We start from the raw sequence: 15,811 nt of genomic DNA, 5'->3' as shown, positions 1-15,811 counted from the left end.
TGCCAAATGTTTATGCAAAACCTCTCCTGCAGAAGGAAGCATGGAATTTTAAAATATAGTCGTCATTTGCTTTTTGCATACTCAAATATTAACAAAAGGTTACTGTGTGACCTCTGAGGGCACTCACCCCTCCTCCCTGCCCCTCGACTCCTAGGAGCACTCACCCATCTCCTCCCTGCTATGTGACACCCCCCCCGAGGACACACTCACCCATCCTCCCTGCTGTGCAATCCAGCGAGCGATGCTGTGGCGCATTATGAATTCTGCAACGAAGCGTGCAATGCGGCTCAGGAATCCTCGAACACCATTCTGATAGACATAAATCGCCATTCGGTATCCAAAACCCAGCAGTGCAATCACGCGTCCCCAGTTAATCCCGCTCTCGAAAAGACTGCAAAGGAACAGGTGGGTTATGGTGAAAATTTAAAAAACAAAAGCCCACACTCCACAGAGGGCCTGCCTGTGCTCTTTGAAGCTTCATACGCAGTGGAGAAAGAGCTCCAAACACTGTGTCCGTGCCGCCTCCGTGCAGGGACTTGTGCCAGAGCAGTTGACGGCAGCCTTCTTTCTGGTATAATATACAGACACAGGGTAACACTAAGGGAATCTCCACATGACGTAGTCTCACTAGGAGACTAGGAACCATGCTGGGCAGCTGTTAGTGCTCAGAAGCTGCAGACACTTCTAGTCAGCAGGAAGGGAGCAGAGAAAGGCAGAAAGAGAGTGCATGGCATACAGTCAACCTGAAGCAACAGCTCAGCTTGACGTGGTCAATGTTTTGAGCTATTGAAAGAGTCAATGTTTTGTACATAGAAGCCCCAGAGTCGGAATTCAAAATGGCCGATACTGCAGCCCTATCACATCCCAAGTTTTGGACTGGTGTGACCTATGAAAACAGCAGATCTAGCAGCAGGCTCTCTTAAGGCTGCTCTGAGTGTTTCCAATCTGAGCCAGCAGTAACAGAGCAGGGGGCCTTTCCCAGGGTAAGAAACACAGGGGGTCATGCTAGTAAGTGAGCAAAATAAATGCAAACACATTCAGTTTGTTTGGGATGCAAAGCCATCTCTGACAAAACCAGCATCCTGAACAAGATGGGAAGTGCTGTTCACTTGCTAGTGCTGACCCTTGTACAAGTCCTTCATCACTCAAGATCCAGCTGAGCCAGGCTGGCATGGGCACATTTTTTAGGACAAATGCCTATAGCTATCGTATTTTTCAACCATTATTCATATGGTTTAACTTATATTTACAGGCTGTGAACTATCACCCGCAGAGTTTATTCTGCACTATTGTTGCTTCTTTCATTTTTTGATACACCACAAGTAATCCAAAGCAGCCAAATAGTTAAAGTAAATAACATATTATGAATAACATAAAACCAAGAAACAAATAAAGCAACAGGACAAACAGCTAAAAGTAAACATCAACACTCTACCAGCTGTTAGCATAGCTGCTGCATTTTGCCCCTTTACTGTTAAAGCTATAGCTGTTTTCATCAACACCACACATCATGCAACATAAAAGAAAAATTAGTAATGTAACCTGCAACGAGCAGAGGTTCTGTACATAAGTGTTTTTCTTTTATTCACTTTCACCATAGTCACACTCAAGAGGTTTCATCCCTTGCTCAGAACCAGGGAGCCCCAAACTCGAGCAAACCAGTGTCAGTAGAGTGCAGCTACAGTTATTTTTCAGTTTACCACTATTACATGTCTAGCGGACATTGGTGGCTGTGTTATAAACTTGCTTTATAGAGGGGAGGGGGAGGGGGGAAAGCCATTCAGGGTATATACTATAGAGGCTACTGAAAACATACCGGCAAAGTACCCATGGCACAAAAGGGCAGAGGGAAGGGGATGGCAGGGCTGGCAAGCCGGGCACAGGGATTTCACTTTGAACTCTGTGCGCCTGCTTTATGGCGCTGAGTCTGCAGCTGCTGCAAAGCAAGTACAAAGTCTGTGGGCACAGATGTACACATGGCACTGGCCAGCCCAGAATTTTCCAAGGGAAATTCCGCAGACCTGCGTATTTACAAATTCAGCCCCCTAATGTCCCGATATATCTGTACCCAGACAGGCTGACGAAGAGCATGGATCCCTCCTCTCCAAGAGGACGGAAATATCTGTCGATAAATCTCACACACTCTTTGGGGAAGATGCAGCCCAAAAGGACACGCAATCATCATACCACCAACTCATCTCTCCAAATGTAAGCGAATTATGCTTCCCTCTCCTTACGGAACTGAGAAGCACCTTGATGGTTTCCGGTTGCATGCTACAGATCTTGGGGGGGTTGGCTACAGAGGAGCTTCTCTTTCTTCCAGGGAGATTTTTGCCTTCTAATGTGAAATAAAATTACAGCACTTGTACAAACATGTAACAGTTCTTTATGAGTAGTCTGTATTTGTGCTTTATACCAGGGTGAAATATAGGGGAAAACATTTTTGGCTCTAAAGTGGGTGAAATGATTTTGCAGCCATCGAGCATTGTGGGAAGTGCTTGCTTTTCTCCAAATGTTACCCACAGACGTGTTATGGGAAACACGATTGACATGGTTTACCTGGACTTTGCTAACTCTTTTATTCCACGCCTCAACAAAGGTTGCTTTTTAACCTGAGGAGGATAAAGGGTTTAAGGAGAACATCTGCATGTGCTTTAGAAAATGACTGAGTGGGGTCACAATTTTGTGGCTCCATTTTTAACCCTCACTCGCTCTGGTCTAACCCCAGCCATGGCGGTAAGCAGTCCTTGGCCAGGAGGCCACAGACTGTGCGGGCACCCCGATTCTAGGATGGCACCAATTCTAATGGAATAAGGTATCTGGGTGGGTCCCAGAGGGGGGGTCTGTGCTGGAACCTGTGTTTAATGATTTTATCAGTCATCCAGGGGAAGGAATAAACAGCAGCATAGCTATTTTTGCACATGGACACCAAAACCTGTCTCATTGTACTTACACAGCTGGCCTCACTGATTTAACAGAAGGATTTAGATCTTGTAGGCAACTGGCAAATGAGATTTAATGTGGATGAGTGTAGGGTAATGCATGAGGGGCACAAGTATAGGCAGGTGTGATATACCCTGAATGGTGCAATGCTTACTGCCGTTAACCAGGAAAAAGGACCTGGGGATATTAGTTGCTAAACTGTTCATGAAAGCAGAAGCCAAGCAGCAGCAGCCAAAGCACGTTGACGTTCATTAATCAGGGGTAGAAGCAAAGTAAGGGCATAGCCTATAAGATTAGTGGGGAAGGCAACAGATTTCACCACCTTCAGGAGGAAGAAGCGTTAGACAGGTGAAATTATGGAACCTTTTGCCAGTAGAAGTGGTTATGGCTATAGCACTAGTTCAATTCAACAATCACCTGGAGAAGGTTTCAGAGGAAAAGTTATCGCTGGGTCCGAGGGAGTAGTGAAGCTCTGGGAAAGCAAACTTATTCAGCAATTCTCAACCACTCCCTCTATGTGGGATGGAGAAGGAATTTGCTTTCATCTCTGCAGGAAAGGGGACCGATCAGAGGGTTTTTCTACCTTCCCTTGGACTGTAGAGAGAGTCGTCAGGCAATCAGAGGTCTTCTATCAGCTTATCCAGTTACATATCTATGAAGGGTCCGAGGTTACCAGGCAAACTGGGAGATTCTGGTGAGGGCAATCATTGATCCTGGGATTTGCACTAATCATTCACTTGAGGTCAGGAAAACCTCTCTTTTAATAGGAGGATCCTAAGCAGCTGAATTTTGACAGGGGGATTCATTTGCATTTGGATCCTCACTAAGGTATGTCTTAGGAAATATGAGGCTGGTCAAACATCATGGATTCACACAACCACTCTAGATTTGTAAACTATAAAAAAAGATGCTAGGAGAAAGCCGAGAGAGGCAGAAGAAAATGGTAAAATAAAAAAAAAAAAGAAGAGAAGCAGCACATAGTGTGGGGTTATTGAAGGGCAGTTACCTGTCAGTTCTGCTGTCCTGAAGCAGATAACAGAGCAGAGAATACTGAGCAGCCTGGAATCCCAGAGTGGGGAAGGCAGGAAACAAAGGACAGAAGACAAGAGTTAGACACCACAGTGAGGGGGAGCCCCGCTACTAGGGTTACACGCGCCGCCCCGTGTCTCTCCTTTTTTCATCCTCACAAGTTACTTTTAGTTAAATCAGCAGCTGCACCATCAAAATGCTGTAGCTAATCTCTTTGATGATCAGCTGAATTCTCTTTTGTAGTGATTTTTTATAAATCCTATTTGAAAAGAAGGTGGAGGCAGAAAACTCTTTTCACTTTTTTCTTACGTTATCTATGCTACATATTCTGGGATAGCTGGGTTATTCCTCAGTCGCCTCTTACCCTAGCCTATTAGGTTGATGACATGCATTTATTAGTACCTCTTTTTTTTTTTTTGGGGTGGGGGGGGGGGGGTACTTGGACTATTCTGCTAGGACTAAAGGAAAGGAAATTATCTGGTAAGTACAAATTTCACCTTCCTTTTCATATTGCTGACCAGTCCACATCTGCAGGATGTACCCAAGCAGTACCTAGTTTGGGTGGGATCTGGCCTCTGTGGCCCCCAATACTACCTTACTAAACCTCGACTCCTCTTCTGCCTGTAATGTTTTGTGAATGTACTCCAGGAGGACCAAGTTACTGCTCTACAAATATCCTGAGATGTCGCTGCCTTGCTCTCTGTCCATGAGGTTGCTTGTGCTCTTGTTGAATGTGTGCAAAAAGACCTCAGGGCCTGTATCCCCTGTCCAATATATGCTGCTACTATTGCCTCCTTAATCCAGCATGCAGTTGAGGGTTTGGCTGCTACCTGGCCCTTTCGTTGTCCTTCTAACAGGACAAAATCCTGTCTGTCTTTCTGAACTTAGTGATGACCCTTAAGTAATGTAGCAGCAATCTTCGGACATCTAGTGGGTGAGGTTTCCTCCCCGTCTCTCCCTCCTCAGAGCTGGTAAAACAATTTCTTGGTTTGAGTGAAACACTGACAGTATCTTAGGCAAGAAGGAGTCGGGGTGAATGACTGTTCTGTGCCTGTGAATTAACAGGTAGGGCTCCCTACAGGACAATGCCTGGATTTCCGAAACCCTCCTAGCTGAACATATTGCCACTAGAAAGACTGTTACACCTCTGAGTGGCTCAAAGGGCTCTTTGGCTAAGGCCCTTAGCACCATGTTAAGATCTGCATGGGTGTTACTTGGTTTTTCAGCAGCCACATGTATTTAACTGCTCTTAAGAAGTGTTGTATGTCAGGGTGAGACCCTAGTGAGCTTCTTTGCATTTGACTCCTAAAACAAGCCAATGCTGCTACTTGCAATTTGAGGGAATTCAGGGCTAACCCTTTCTCTAGGTCATTCAGCAGAAACTGCAAGATTTCTCTGATCTGAGCTGCTTCTGGGGCGATGCCTCTCTTTATGCATCATTCTTGAAAAATTTTCCAGAGTCTACCATATGCTTGGAAGGTAGCATGCTTCCTCGACCTCAACAAGGTGGCCACCACTGTCCTTGAGTAGCCTTTTTTCCTTTAGCCTGTCCCTCAAGAGCCAAGCTGTAAGATAATATCGATCTGACTATTTCCAAGTGACTGGGCCCTGCCTCAGCAGGTTCTTGGTTTTCCCTAATCTTAAAGATGCATCTTTGCTTAGCCTTACTAAGTATGCATACCAAGGTCTTCTGGGCCAGTCTGGTACTACCATAATGATCCAGCCCTTGTGTCCTGTCGCTTTCCTCATTACCTTTGCTATCAGGGGCCAAGCTGGGAACACATACAACAGCTGGTCTACTAGCCATAGCTGGACTAGGGCATCTATTCCTTTTGATCCCTTTTCCTGGCATCTGCTGAAAAATCTTTTTGCCTTGGCATTCCTCTGCTTTGCCATCAAATCCCATTCTGGCCTTCCCATCTTTCTACCCCTCTTGTAAATGCCTCGTCCACTAGTTCCCATTTCATCTGGTCTAGCGTGTGTCCGAGGAAGTCCGCCTGTGTATTCTCCTTCCCTGCTAAGTAAACGGCCATCAACCCTATCAGGATTGTCTCTGACCAGTTCAATTGCTGTTCCACCTCCTTCTCCAACTGCCAACTCCTTGTACCTCCCTGTCTGTTTATATAGGACACTGCTGTGGTGCTGTCCGAAAGAACTCTTACTGGGTTTGCTTTTACCCTGGGGCTTAAGTCTCTGAGCACCAGCAGATTCGTTGAGGCCTCCCTTTCCTTGGCTGACCATTTGCCCTGCACCACCTGCCCTTCGCAGTGTGCTTTCCAGCCTGACCTGCTGGTGCCTGTTGTTAGTATAATCCACGAGATGAGGCTGACCCCTGCTTTCCACCTGCCACCACACCACAGGCTGGCTCTGACCTCGGAGGGGAGTCTGAGCCTCTCCCCATACTTTTGACTGTTGGGGGTTCCAACAGTAGAGCAATGCCCTTTGTAGTGGGCGCATATGAGCTCTCGCCCATGGGACCATCTCTATGGTTGTTGCCATCGACCCTAGCACCTGCAGGTATTCCCTCACTGTGGGCTTCCTGGGTGCTGAAAGATTCCTCACACAGTGTCTTAGCTTGTTTTGTTCCCTACCCATCCTAACGCCTTGAGGAGCGCCCTCACCCTTTTTTGTGAATTTCCTGCTCTCCTCCTTTGACATGGCTCTGATCAGCCAGTCATCTAAATAGGGGTGCACTGGGATACTTTCCCTCCTTAGGGCTGCTGTCACTACCTCCTTCACATTCGTGAAGGTCCTTGGCGCTGAGGCTAGCCCAGAGGGAAGTGCTTTAAACAGATAATGGTTCCCCAATATCGCAAACCTCAAATGCTTCTAATGCATTTCTCTGATGGGGGGGGGGGGGGGGGGTGTAAATAAGCCTCTGCCAGGTCCACAGCACTCAGGAATTCCCCCCTTCCTGACTGCCCCTATAACTGACTCTTCGGACTTTGAGGACTGTTTACTTTCTTCAGATCTAGCACTGGGTGAAATGTCCTTGGGCACTACAAAATATAGGGCGTAGCAACCTGCCCCTCTTTCTGAGTCTGGCACTGGCACTTCTAGTGCTAACAGCTTGTCTAAGCTTTCCCTGATTGCCTTCTCCCGAGATCTGCATGGTGACCTAAAAATCAGTCTGGTACTGGGATGGCTAATTCCAGGGCGTACCCCAGGTGGATCACCTCCAGGACCCACCTGTCCCTGGTGAGTTGGACCCACTCCTTGAAAAACAGTGTTAGGCGACCTCCCATTGGTGGAATGTTGGAGCGGGTCCGCAAACCATCACTTAGCCTCCTTAAAATCCCCAGGAGCTCTGGGGGCCTTATCTCTGTCCCAGCCGAGCTGCCAGAAATGGCTGCTTTTGCTGTGGGCTAAACCCCTGAGTGCCTGGCACCCTTGCCTGTCTAAACCTCTAAATTCTCTAGTTTATAAATTAAATGGCCTTGTTGGCCCCCTAGCCCTGTCCTCTGGAAGCCTTTGCGGCTTTTCATTACGGTTTCTAACGCCTCTCCAAACAAGAGGCGTCCTTTAAAGGGCAAAACACTAAGCTGCTGCCCAATGCCTGAGCCACAAGAATCTTCTTGCCAAGGTCCTAATTAAATCGTAAATTGTGTCTGCCAGGAAAGCTGCCCCTGACTCTCTCCTGGCCATATTCTCACCTGGGTTCTCCCCATGCCTAGCGCTTCCTCCTGTAACTGCTAAAGCCATTTGACTAATGCCCTGGCTACACAGCCCCTGCACACAGCTGTTTCAGATGCTTTCTTCAGAAAGGCTTCTACCTTTCTATCTTGTGCTTCTCCCAAAGACGCGCCTCCTTCTACTGGGATAGTTGTCTTTTTTGAGACTGCTGCCACTGGGGCATCTACCTTGGGTACCTTCAGCAATCTGTGTTCATGAGGTATTTAGACCTAATGGCAGAACCTGGTGAGACCCACTCTCCCTCCATCATTTCCTTTATAGCCCTTGAAGGTCTCCTTCTGCTTCTTAGAACTGGATCCCTCTGCTGGTCTTTTTCCTCCCCCTTTTCTTTATCTGCTTCCTGCAGGCTTAATGCTTATATTACTTTACTATCCTCACTCCCTTCACCCCCTTCCTCCCCAATTGCTGAATCCTCTGGAGCTCTAACTCTCCTGAGTCACCATCCAACCCTTCAGGGGAGGGAGGGAGGAGACAGGGGGGCTCCCTCCTTCCTAGGTTTTTTCCCCTGGAGAGTGCTGTGGCCTTGCAGGGAGAGGTAACCCCAAGGTCCCCTCTAGAGCAGTCTCTTTTGCTTCTATGTTTTTATAGGCTTGCGCTTTAGCATAACAAACCCGGTGGGAAACTCAGTTTACTGTACTGCACCTCCCTGTTTTCTTGCTCCTGGGATCTCCCTGTCTACAGTGGGGTTTGCTTGTAGTTTGGCTGCATCCCCTCATGAAGAGCAATCTGCTCAGTCTGCCTCTTCCCACGGCTCCCTCTGAGCTGGCAGCAGCGGGGGCACGTCTGCCTGCAGCCCGCTCCTCCCCTCCTCACTTCCTTTCTAATGATTGCCTGCCGGCAACCTGAGGCCATCACCGTGAGAAGCAGAAGGAACCCGCAGTGGAGCTCTGCCTCCTCATTCTGCTCTGCGGGCATTTCCGGCCATGGATTGTGCTGCTGGAAGGGAGGAAAGGAAATTCAGCAGGTGTGCTCGGCTGCCGTCTGCTCCCCCTCCCAGAACTACCCTGTGCAGGCCATGGTTTCCTGAGGACTCGCCCGGGGTTTTTTTTTTTGAGCGGTAAGGATGGGGGGGGGGGGGGGGGGGCGGCTTCCTGGAGTCCTGGCACATTTTGCCTACCGGCCTGTCCCTGCATCATTATTTTTTATTTTTTTTTAATAGTTCCCAGGTATCACATACTATTACCACCTAGCTGGAGGCAAAGAACTACTGAGGAAGCACCCAGGTAGCCCAGAATATGTAGAGTGGATAACATAAGAAAAAAAAATGTGAAACGGTTCTCTGCCTCCACCTACTGGAACCCAGGGGAATCCTGCAGGACTGGTCAGCAAGATGAAAAGGAAATATCAATGCTTCGGAGAGCTACCCCCTGCCTTTCTTGGGCGCTCTCGCCATTTTGAGCCCAAGTAATCAGAGGCACTGCATTGTATTTACAGTACAAACAACTTTTTAGGTCAAAGCGAGACAGGGAAATCTTTCAAGTAGAAAGTCTCCCTACTATAAAGGAGGAGTCACTTTTTATTCCAAAATAAAAAAAAGAGGCATAACTATAGAAAAATGTATTATGACAAAAGAGAAAGGAGACATAGGAATAAGAACCACGGCAAACATATGGCAGTGTCCTTTCTGAAGGTATTTTACTCATTTTTTTCTCAATACACTTGAGAAAAGGGTGCCAATCCCTGCCAGGGCTGGAGATCATGTTCTTAAAGGGAAGGCATGGTTCTTGAACAATCTGACCTCTGCTAGAACAGCTAGCTTCAGAGCTGGTGAAGGGAGATTATTGGACAGAAAGGTGGCAGGGAGGAAGGATACAGGGCTGGAGAGAGAACAAGGGAAGGAGACAGCCTGGAGGAAGGAAGAATGAGGGGTTAGAGAGGGGCTGGGAGGAATGGGGAGGAGCACTGAAGAAGAGGGGAACTGGTGGATTGTGACGGTGAGGTAGTGCGATGCTGGGAACAGCTGAGAGAATGGTATTAGGAGGATATAGCAGAGAAAGAGTCCGGTAGGCTAGGGGGAGACTGGCATGCAAAGAAGGGCAGGGATGAAAGCGTGTGAGGGAAGAGGGAGGGCAGAAGTGAAGCAATGTCACTGGTGGGGGGACAGAGGTTGGTATAGTTGAGAAGGCGCGAGGCATGGATGTTGAGTGGGAGAAGAGCAGGCATAGAAGTGATGAGAGATTAGGGTGAAGGAGAAGAGGAGGGGTATAGGGCAGGAGTGGGGGGGGGGTTAGTATGAGGTTAGGAGAAAAGCAGGGGTAGTGATGGGGACAGCATGAAGATGGAAGAAGGGCAGGGTAGGGGTGGAGTGAGGTTAGGCTGGAGGGTGGGGTGGTGTGAGAATGGAATGTTGGTGGAAGGGCAGGGTTAGGATGGCAGGACTAGGAACAGAGTTAGGGGAAGGAGCCTTGCCATTAGACAGAGCCCAATGCCCACGCACTTACTTGGTGGCGATCCTCCGGAAGTAATCATAGGCATTGTCCATATTTGGCTGCAGGTGCTTTAACATGTCTTGGAATTCACTGTCGTAGCGCATGTTAATATCGTCGCCGATGAATGCTAGCCGCCGCCCGACCTCATTGGCTGTGCTGTGGGGGGAGAAGGACAGAACAGGCAGTGACAGGATTTCTGTGCCATTAAACTCCTCTGGGGAAATGCTGTGCCCTTCTTGTTGATAAGGAGCAGGGCCCGCCTCAAGTTACCTGTTTAGCTGCCCGGAAATCTCAGTAATCTCGGGGTCCACAGGTGCTTCCTCTGTGTTTGTGTCTTGCTCCATCTGGTAGCGATGGAAGGCGTAGCTACGAAAGACATCTTCTGTCTCTTCAAATACCTGTTCTTCTGCGACTGGAGAAAACAGCGCTTGTGTTAGAACCAAGTCTCCCACTCTGCAGAGCCAGGGAATCTACTCCCAGCCTAGAGGTACAGGATCCACTCAGCCTAAAGGACGGGGCATTTGCTCGACATGACTTTCTGGGCCAAGAATTGTTTTCAGCACCCCTCTTCCCTTTTGTACCTAGAAACTGGTTGAAAAGAGCAGCACGGTGCTTCCCCTTAACGTGACACGCATGGAGAGCCGGAGTTTCTTTAGTCTAGAGGCACAGCCCACACTGAGCCTCAGGAATCCCTTCACAGTCTCATGTGTGAATTTAATAACCTTTCCTTTCTCTTCCTTCTCAGCCAAGTTCTTATCACCCTGTTATATGTAACTGCCTTTTCAACACCATTGTTATAGTTATGTTTACTATGCACCCCTGTTTTATGTGAACCAGCACGATGTGACTGCTGTCTCGAATGCCGGTATATAAAAATCTGAAATAAATAAAAAAATAAATGCAGAGCATGCACAAGGTCAGATCATCCTCTCACAGCTTCAGCATGCTCCCAGGCTAAAGCTGCAGCTCCTCACAATAACACCTTAAGAAAGGGCTTCCCAAACCTTTAGCCAATGTGACCTCATTAAAGCACCTGAAAATTCACATGATCTCAGAGGATGACCAAAACCAAATTAGCAAGTGGTATGATCCCACTCCAACAATCACTTCTTCTCACCTTCTCCCCTACTCCAGCTGATCTCCTCTCCCAACCTCCATCCCCTCCAAAAGACATCCCCTTCCTGCCATGGGCCCCTCTTTCAACCTATGCTCCACTTATCTCCCCAGCCCATGCCCTCCAGCTCTTTTCATATCCCCCAGCTGATCCTCTTTCACCCCAAGCCCTTCTTCTAACCCCCAACTGATCTTCTGTCTTCTCCCTCTCACCTCCCAGGCCTTACCACCTCCCCACCTCCTCTTAATCCACAATTAATCTTCTGTCATCCCACCTCTCACGGCCAATCTCTCTCCACCTTATCCAACTCTCAAACCTCTCCTGCATTTCATCCTTCCCTTCAAATAGCCCCTACTTCAAACATCTCTCTGGCCAGGGACAGTAGCAACATTTTCCTTCTGGCCCTGGGCCAAAAGTGGATGACAGCTGGTGGGAAGAGGGGGCAGGCTGATGACAAGGATAACATTTTTCTCGGGTAGGTTCAGTGGTGGGTGAAGAGAGAGGAGCGATGGCAATCTCCACCAACCCGTGCACACACTGCTCTCTCCTCCCCAAGGCCCTGCAGTAGGCCCAGCCTCTTCTCATGTAGGGCTTCCTGTTACCACAGAAACTCATGCAAAGGCAGTGTCCTTGCAGGGCCTGCGAGTGCGTGCTGGCTGGCTGGCATGCTCCATGCTGACTTCCACTACTAATGCTGCTGGGGTCTGAAAGGTGTGTGAGGCACTTATGACCCTATTTGGAGTCCTGACTCACAGTTTGGGAAGCCCTGCCTTAAGTGGTCTTCTGTCCTCTCCGTACCTTTGTGAAGCCAATCAAGCTTCAAACTCACCATCAAACACACTTCTCCCTGGGGTGGTGATGTTACTTTAATTGCATTTAAAAAGGGAAATCCTTGTGCAAACCACAGCACACACACTTTGCCAATTTATCATTTCTTCACAAGTATCATAAATAGACATGAGTTAGTTTATTAGCAGGACTAGGGTCCATCAGAGGAGAGTCTGCTTCCAACACACTGGCATTCCTCTGCTATGGTTATACCTTTCCCCTCTGCTGGGATTAGCTGAAAGTTACCAGTTACTCAGGCTTATTTGCTCAAAAACAAATACAACTTTATCTAGATTATTTGTAGTATTGTTTTGGCCCAGCACTTTCATCCTGAGGGCTTCCAGTTCAGACAGAAACGGCCTTTAGTGGGCTATGGTGTCATGCACTTTCGTTCATCATTAGCCCGGGGCCCCCCTGAACTGCTGCAGGAAACTTGGGGTGCACCGATAGGTATCTGTACAACACTGCATACTTTTAGTTGCGTTAAAAAAATGGTAAGTAGTAGTATCCAAAGATGGACCTGCCTGTCCCGCTTCCCTCCCCCCAACCTATGTAATGCTTTCTGTGAGGTCTCAGCGGCTGGACTGCCCCTCCCCCCCCGTGTAATGCATTCGGTGGGGTCTCAGCTTGGCTGAATATTTCTATGACCTCACAGACAAAACGTAGATATTGGAAGTAGCACAGGAAAGAGGCCCCAGAACATGACTGTCAAAGAAGAGCAAGAAAAACTATAGACTAGCCCTTCCCTCTCCATCTGCCAGCCATACCACCCCGATCTCACTCCCCCATAATAATATGGTAAGAGAGTAAATAACGGCCGTCCAGCCTGCCTAGCAAGTTTTTTAGGGTAGTACGAACGTCTGCATTGTCAGGGTAGCAGAAGTAGTGGTAACTTCTGTTCCGTCAGGTTATCCCAAGCCTTCAGATAAGGGCAGCAGTAGCTGCAGTAGTACTAGTACTGATACTAGTAGTAGTAACCGTCACTCCATGCAGGTTACCCCTAAGCAGAAATGTAAACTTTAGATGTAATAGAAAAGTTTCTCCTTTTCTTCATTTCCATTCTCTGGCCAGCAGGCATCCTGTGTTTTTCCCATGCCCTTTTGAATTTCATTATAGTTCTTGTCTTCATTACCATTCTTTTCTGGGAGGGCATTCAATGCATCCACCACCCTTTCCAAGAAGAAATATTTCCTGACATTGTTCCTCTGTCTCACGACCCCTAATTTTACAACTTGTGTTCCACTGGAAAAGATTTGATTTTTGTGCATCATTAATTTGAGTCTGTATCATCTCCACTGTCGTTCTCTCCTCCAGGGTATACAGTAAGGACTTTCAGTCCTATGGCTTTCTATACAGACCCCACACCATTTTAGCTGCCTCTCTCTGGTCTGCTTCCATTCTGTCCTTATTTTGAGATGAGGTCTCCAGAACTGAACACAGTATTCCAGGTGAGGCCTCACCCAGGATCTGTTATGCCTCTTTTGATGCAGCCCAGCATCCCTCTGGCCTTAGCACATTACTTTGCCACCTTCAGATCAAAGACTATCACCTCGAGGTCTCTCTCCCAGCTCATGTCTTTTGCCCCCATCATATAAAACTCCTTTGGACAAAAAAATGCATGGCTCTGCACTTCTCCAAACTCAATCCCAACTGCTGAACCTTCGACCACTTCTGGAGCTTTCCTACATCACTTCTCCTTCTCCAGTGTGCACAAAAGACCCCTTATGTCCACTCCTATATCCACAAGAGACAACTCAGCACCTGTCTCCTCTTGTATGTGGCCGCAGATTATTTTAAGTTTATGGTCTCTAGGATCAAGAGTATATACTCGCAAGCCCTGCAGGTACTAGGTTGGAACTATCAAGCTACAACTCCCCAGAAACCAACCAGATCAGTATAGGTTGGTGGTGGCCGGATACTGTCCAGCAAGGCTGTAGGACCTAAACCACCAGTTGGCTGGGCAACAGCCTCACTATTTTATTTATGGAAGCTGATTAGATTATTACAAAGTTTAGGGGTAAAACACAGGGTAAGGGGAGGAAGGCTAGGTATTGGTTTAAGTAGGGGATCGTGTAGGCTCATCTTCCCAGAATGGCAGAGAACCAAACAGGAACAAAAACTGAAATGGATAAAAAATAACAGCATACAAGCTATGGCTGGCAGTGCACAATAGCCTTACAGTGTGGTCGGGAATAAGTGGGCAGACTGCATGGATTCTCTCTCCATTATGTTACTGTCAGCCCCCATGAGCACTCTGCAAGTACAATTGGCACCCGACAGTGCTCCACTTCTATGCTAGCTCCATAATGATAGTCTGAGGTTGGGTCCAATTCTGTACAGGAAGCAAAAGATCGTAAAATGCTGCCTCTGTTTGGAGTGTACGTGTGTAAACAATACCCTGCTCCATCATAGCTACATACACTCTGCTCTCTCTTCACCAGCCACTTGGCTCAGGCCTGTCCTGAACTCCTTCTTCCAGAGCAGCTGGGAACTGGCATGAGATTTTGAAAAAAAAAAAAAAACGAAACTAAAATTAACTTAGAATTGATTTTCGTTCCACCTGACTCTCATCGGGATTCTATCATACCCAGCCTCTCTCTCTTTCCGCTCTCCACTCAGTGCTCATCAGGGAGCCTTCACACTCACCACCACTCCTTACACCTCCCTAGAGATATTCTGTCCATCAGCAGGAATTGCTGGCTCAGGATTCCAGACAAGATTAGAGCGATCCAGGATAAACTGGGGTAGAAATACTTATATCCTGATAAGGGGCTTTGTTATTTTCCTAACTGCATCTTACCGGGGAATCACAATGTACAGCATCCTGAGGAAAAGGCTGTGGGTTCTGGACAGCACTGAAATGTGGCTCCTACCCTCTTTTTTTCTCTGTGAAAACAGCATCTGCTGTAAAGGACTCCTAAAGAGTGTAACCCCCGCTCCTCCCCGACTAAAGCACTGCTGAAGGAATCTCTCTCCCCCATCCTGAGGACCCTGCTTAAAAGTACTGCGGCAGTGGTAGGTCCTCCCATCCTTAGACCCCCACAGTAAAGCACCACTGAAGGGGCATATCCCTTTACCCTGAGACCTGCAGTAAAGCATGCCATCCTGAGCCCCCCCTCTCCCCGTCTGGCACCACTGAATGGGCATATCCCTCCCACCCCCTCCAATACAGAGACCTCTGCTGTAAAGCATTGTTGAAAGGCATATTCCCCTATCCTCAGACCCCTCCCCCCCAACAGTAAAGCATCGCTCAAAAGGCCCATCTACTCCCACCCATCCTGAGACTCCTGCTACAGAGCATCACTGAAGGCCTGTACTTCCCCCTATCATAAAAGGAAACCAAAAGACAACATTCCCAATCAGCAAATTATTTTTTTTCCCCCTGTAATAATTGTATCTTGCTTTTCCTGTTTACACGTCCTCTTAAAAGTTTGTAGTGAAAAATTAAAGCTAGTTCTTGAAAGCAGACACACATGCACCACAGGACCAGGAATGCAGTCGTGCATTAACTGCGGCAACAGATCTGGGAGAACAAACTTGCATTAACTGCCGATGCTCTTAACCTCAAGGTAATTTTTTCTGGTTGTTCAGCAGTACAATGCCTTTATTATCTTTTTTGCTGTTTTAGATCAAAGTTTCCTTACTGGAACACTGCAGCAAGGAACGTCTGCGTTGTTGCCCACTACTGCCTCTGCGCAAATGTTGTCCGGGAGGCTTGTCACTGTTCCCCGAGGCCATGCTGCAAGAGGGCAGGTGTTTCCAGGACCGGCTGAGC

The 15,811-nt window shown here is 47.8% G+C and overlaps 1 protein-coding gene and 1 long non-coding RNA gene across 2 annotated transcripts in view; one reads left to right on the top strand and one right to left on the bottom strand.

The window, feature by feature from the left end:
• Positions 1-15,800, top strand: part of LOC115073774 — a 24,318-nt gene extending 8,518 nt beyond the window's left edge. The window contains exons 3-4 of the long non-coding RNA XR_003852097.1: positions 2,073-2,208; positions 15,665-15,800. This is a non-coding gene — a long non-coding RNA (uncharacterized LOC115073774). The remainder of the gene's footprint in view (positions 1-2,072; positions 2,209-15,664) is intronic.
• The window catches only part of BAK1 (BCL2 antagonist/killer 1), a 28,791-nt gene that overhangs the window by 6,513 nt on the left and 6,467 nt on the right, over positions 1-15,811 (bottom strand). Inside the window, exons 2-5 of the mRNA XM_029572529.1 lie at positions 15,681-15,811; positions 10,365-10,506; positions 10,107-10,250; positions 211-391 (exon numbers count right to left, since the gene is read on the bottom strand). Coding sequence (XP_029428389.1) covers positions 211-391; positions 10,107-10,250; positions 10,365-10,506; positions 15,681-15,774 — 561 coding nt within the window. The 5' untranslated portion in view covers positions 15,775-15,811. The remainder of the gene's footprint in view (positions 1-210; positions 392-10,106; positions 10,251-10,364; positions 10,507-15,680) is intronic.

Source organism: Rhinatrema bivittatum, chromosome 12 (genome assembly GCF_901001135.1).
Source record: "Rhinatrema bivittatum chromosome 12, aRhiBiv1.1, whole genome shotgun sequence".
In the NCBI taxonomy this organism is placed as follows: domain Eukaryota; kingdom Metazoa; phylum Chordata; class Amphibia; order Gymnophiona; family Rhinatrematidae; genus Rhinatrema; species Rhinatrema bivittatum.
Note: the sequence above shows the minus strand (reverse complement) of the source record. Positions and strands in the feature narration are given on the sequence as shown.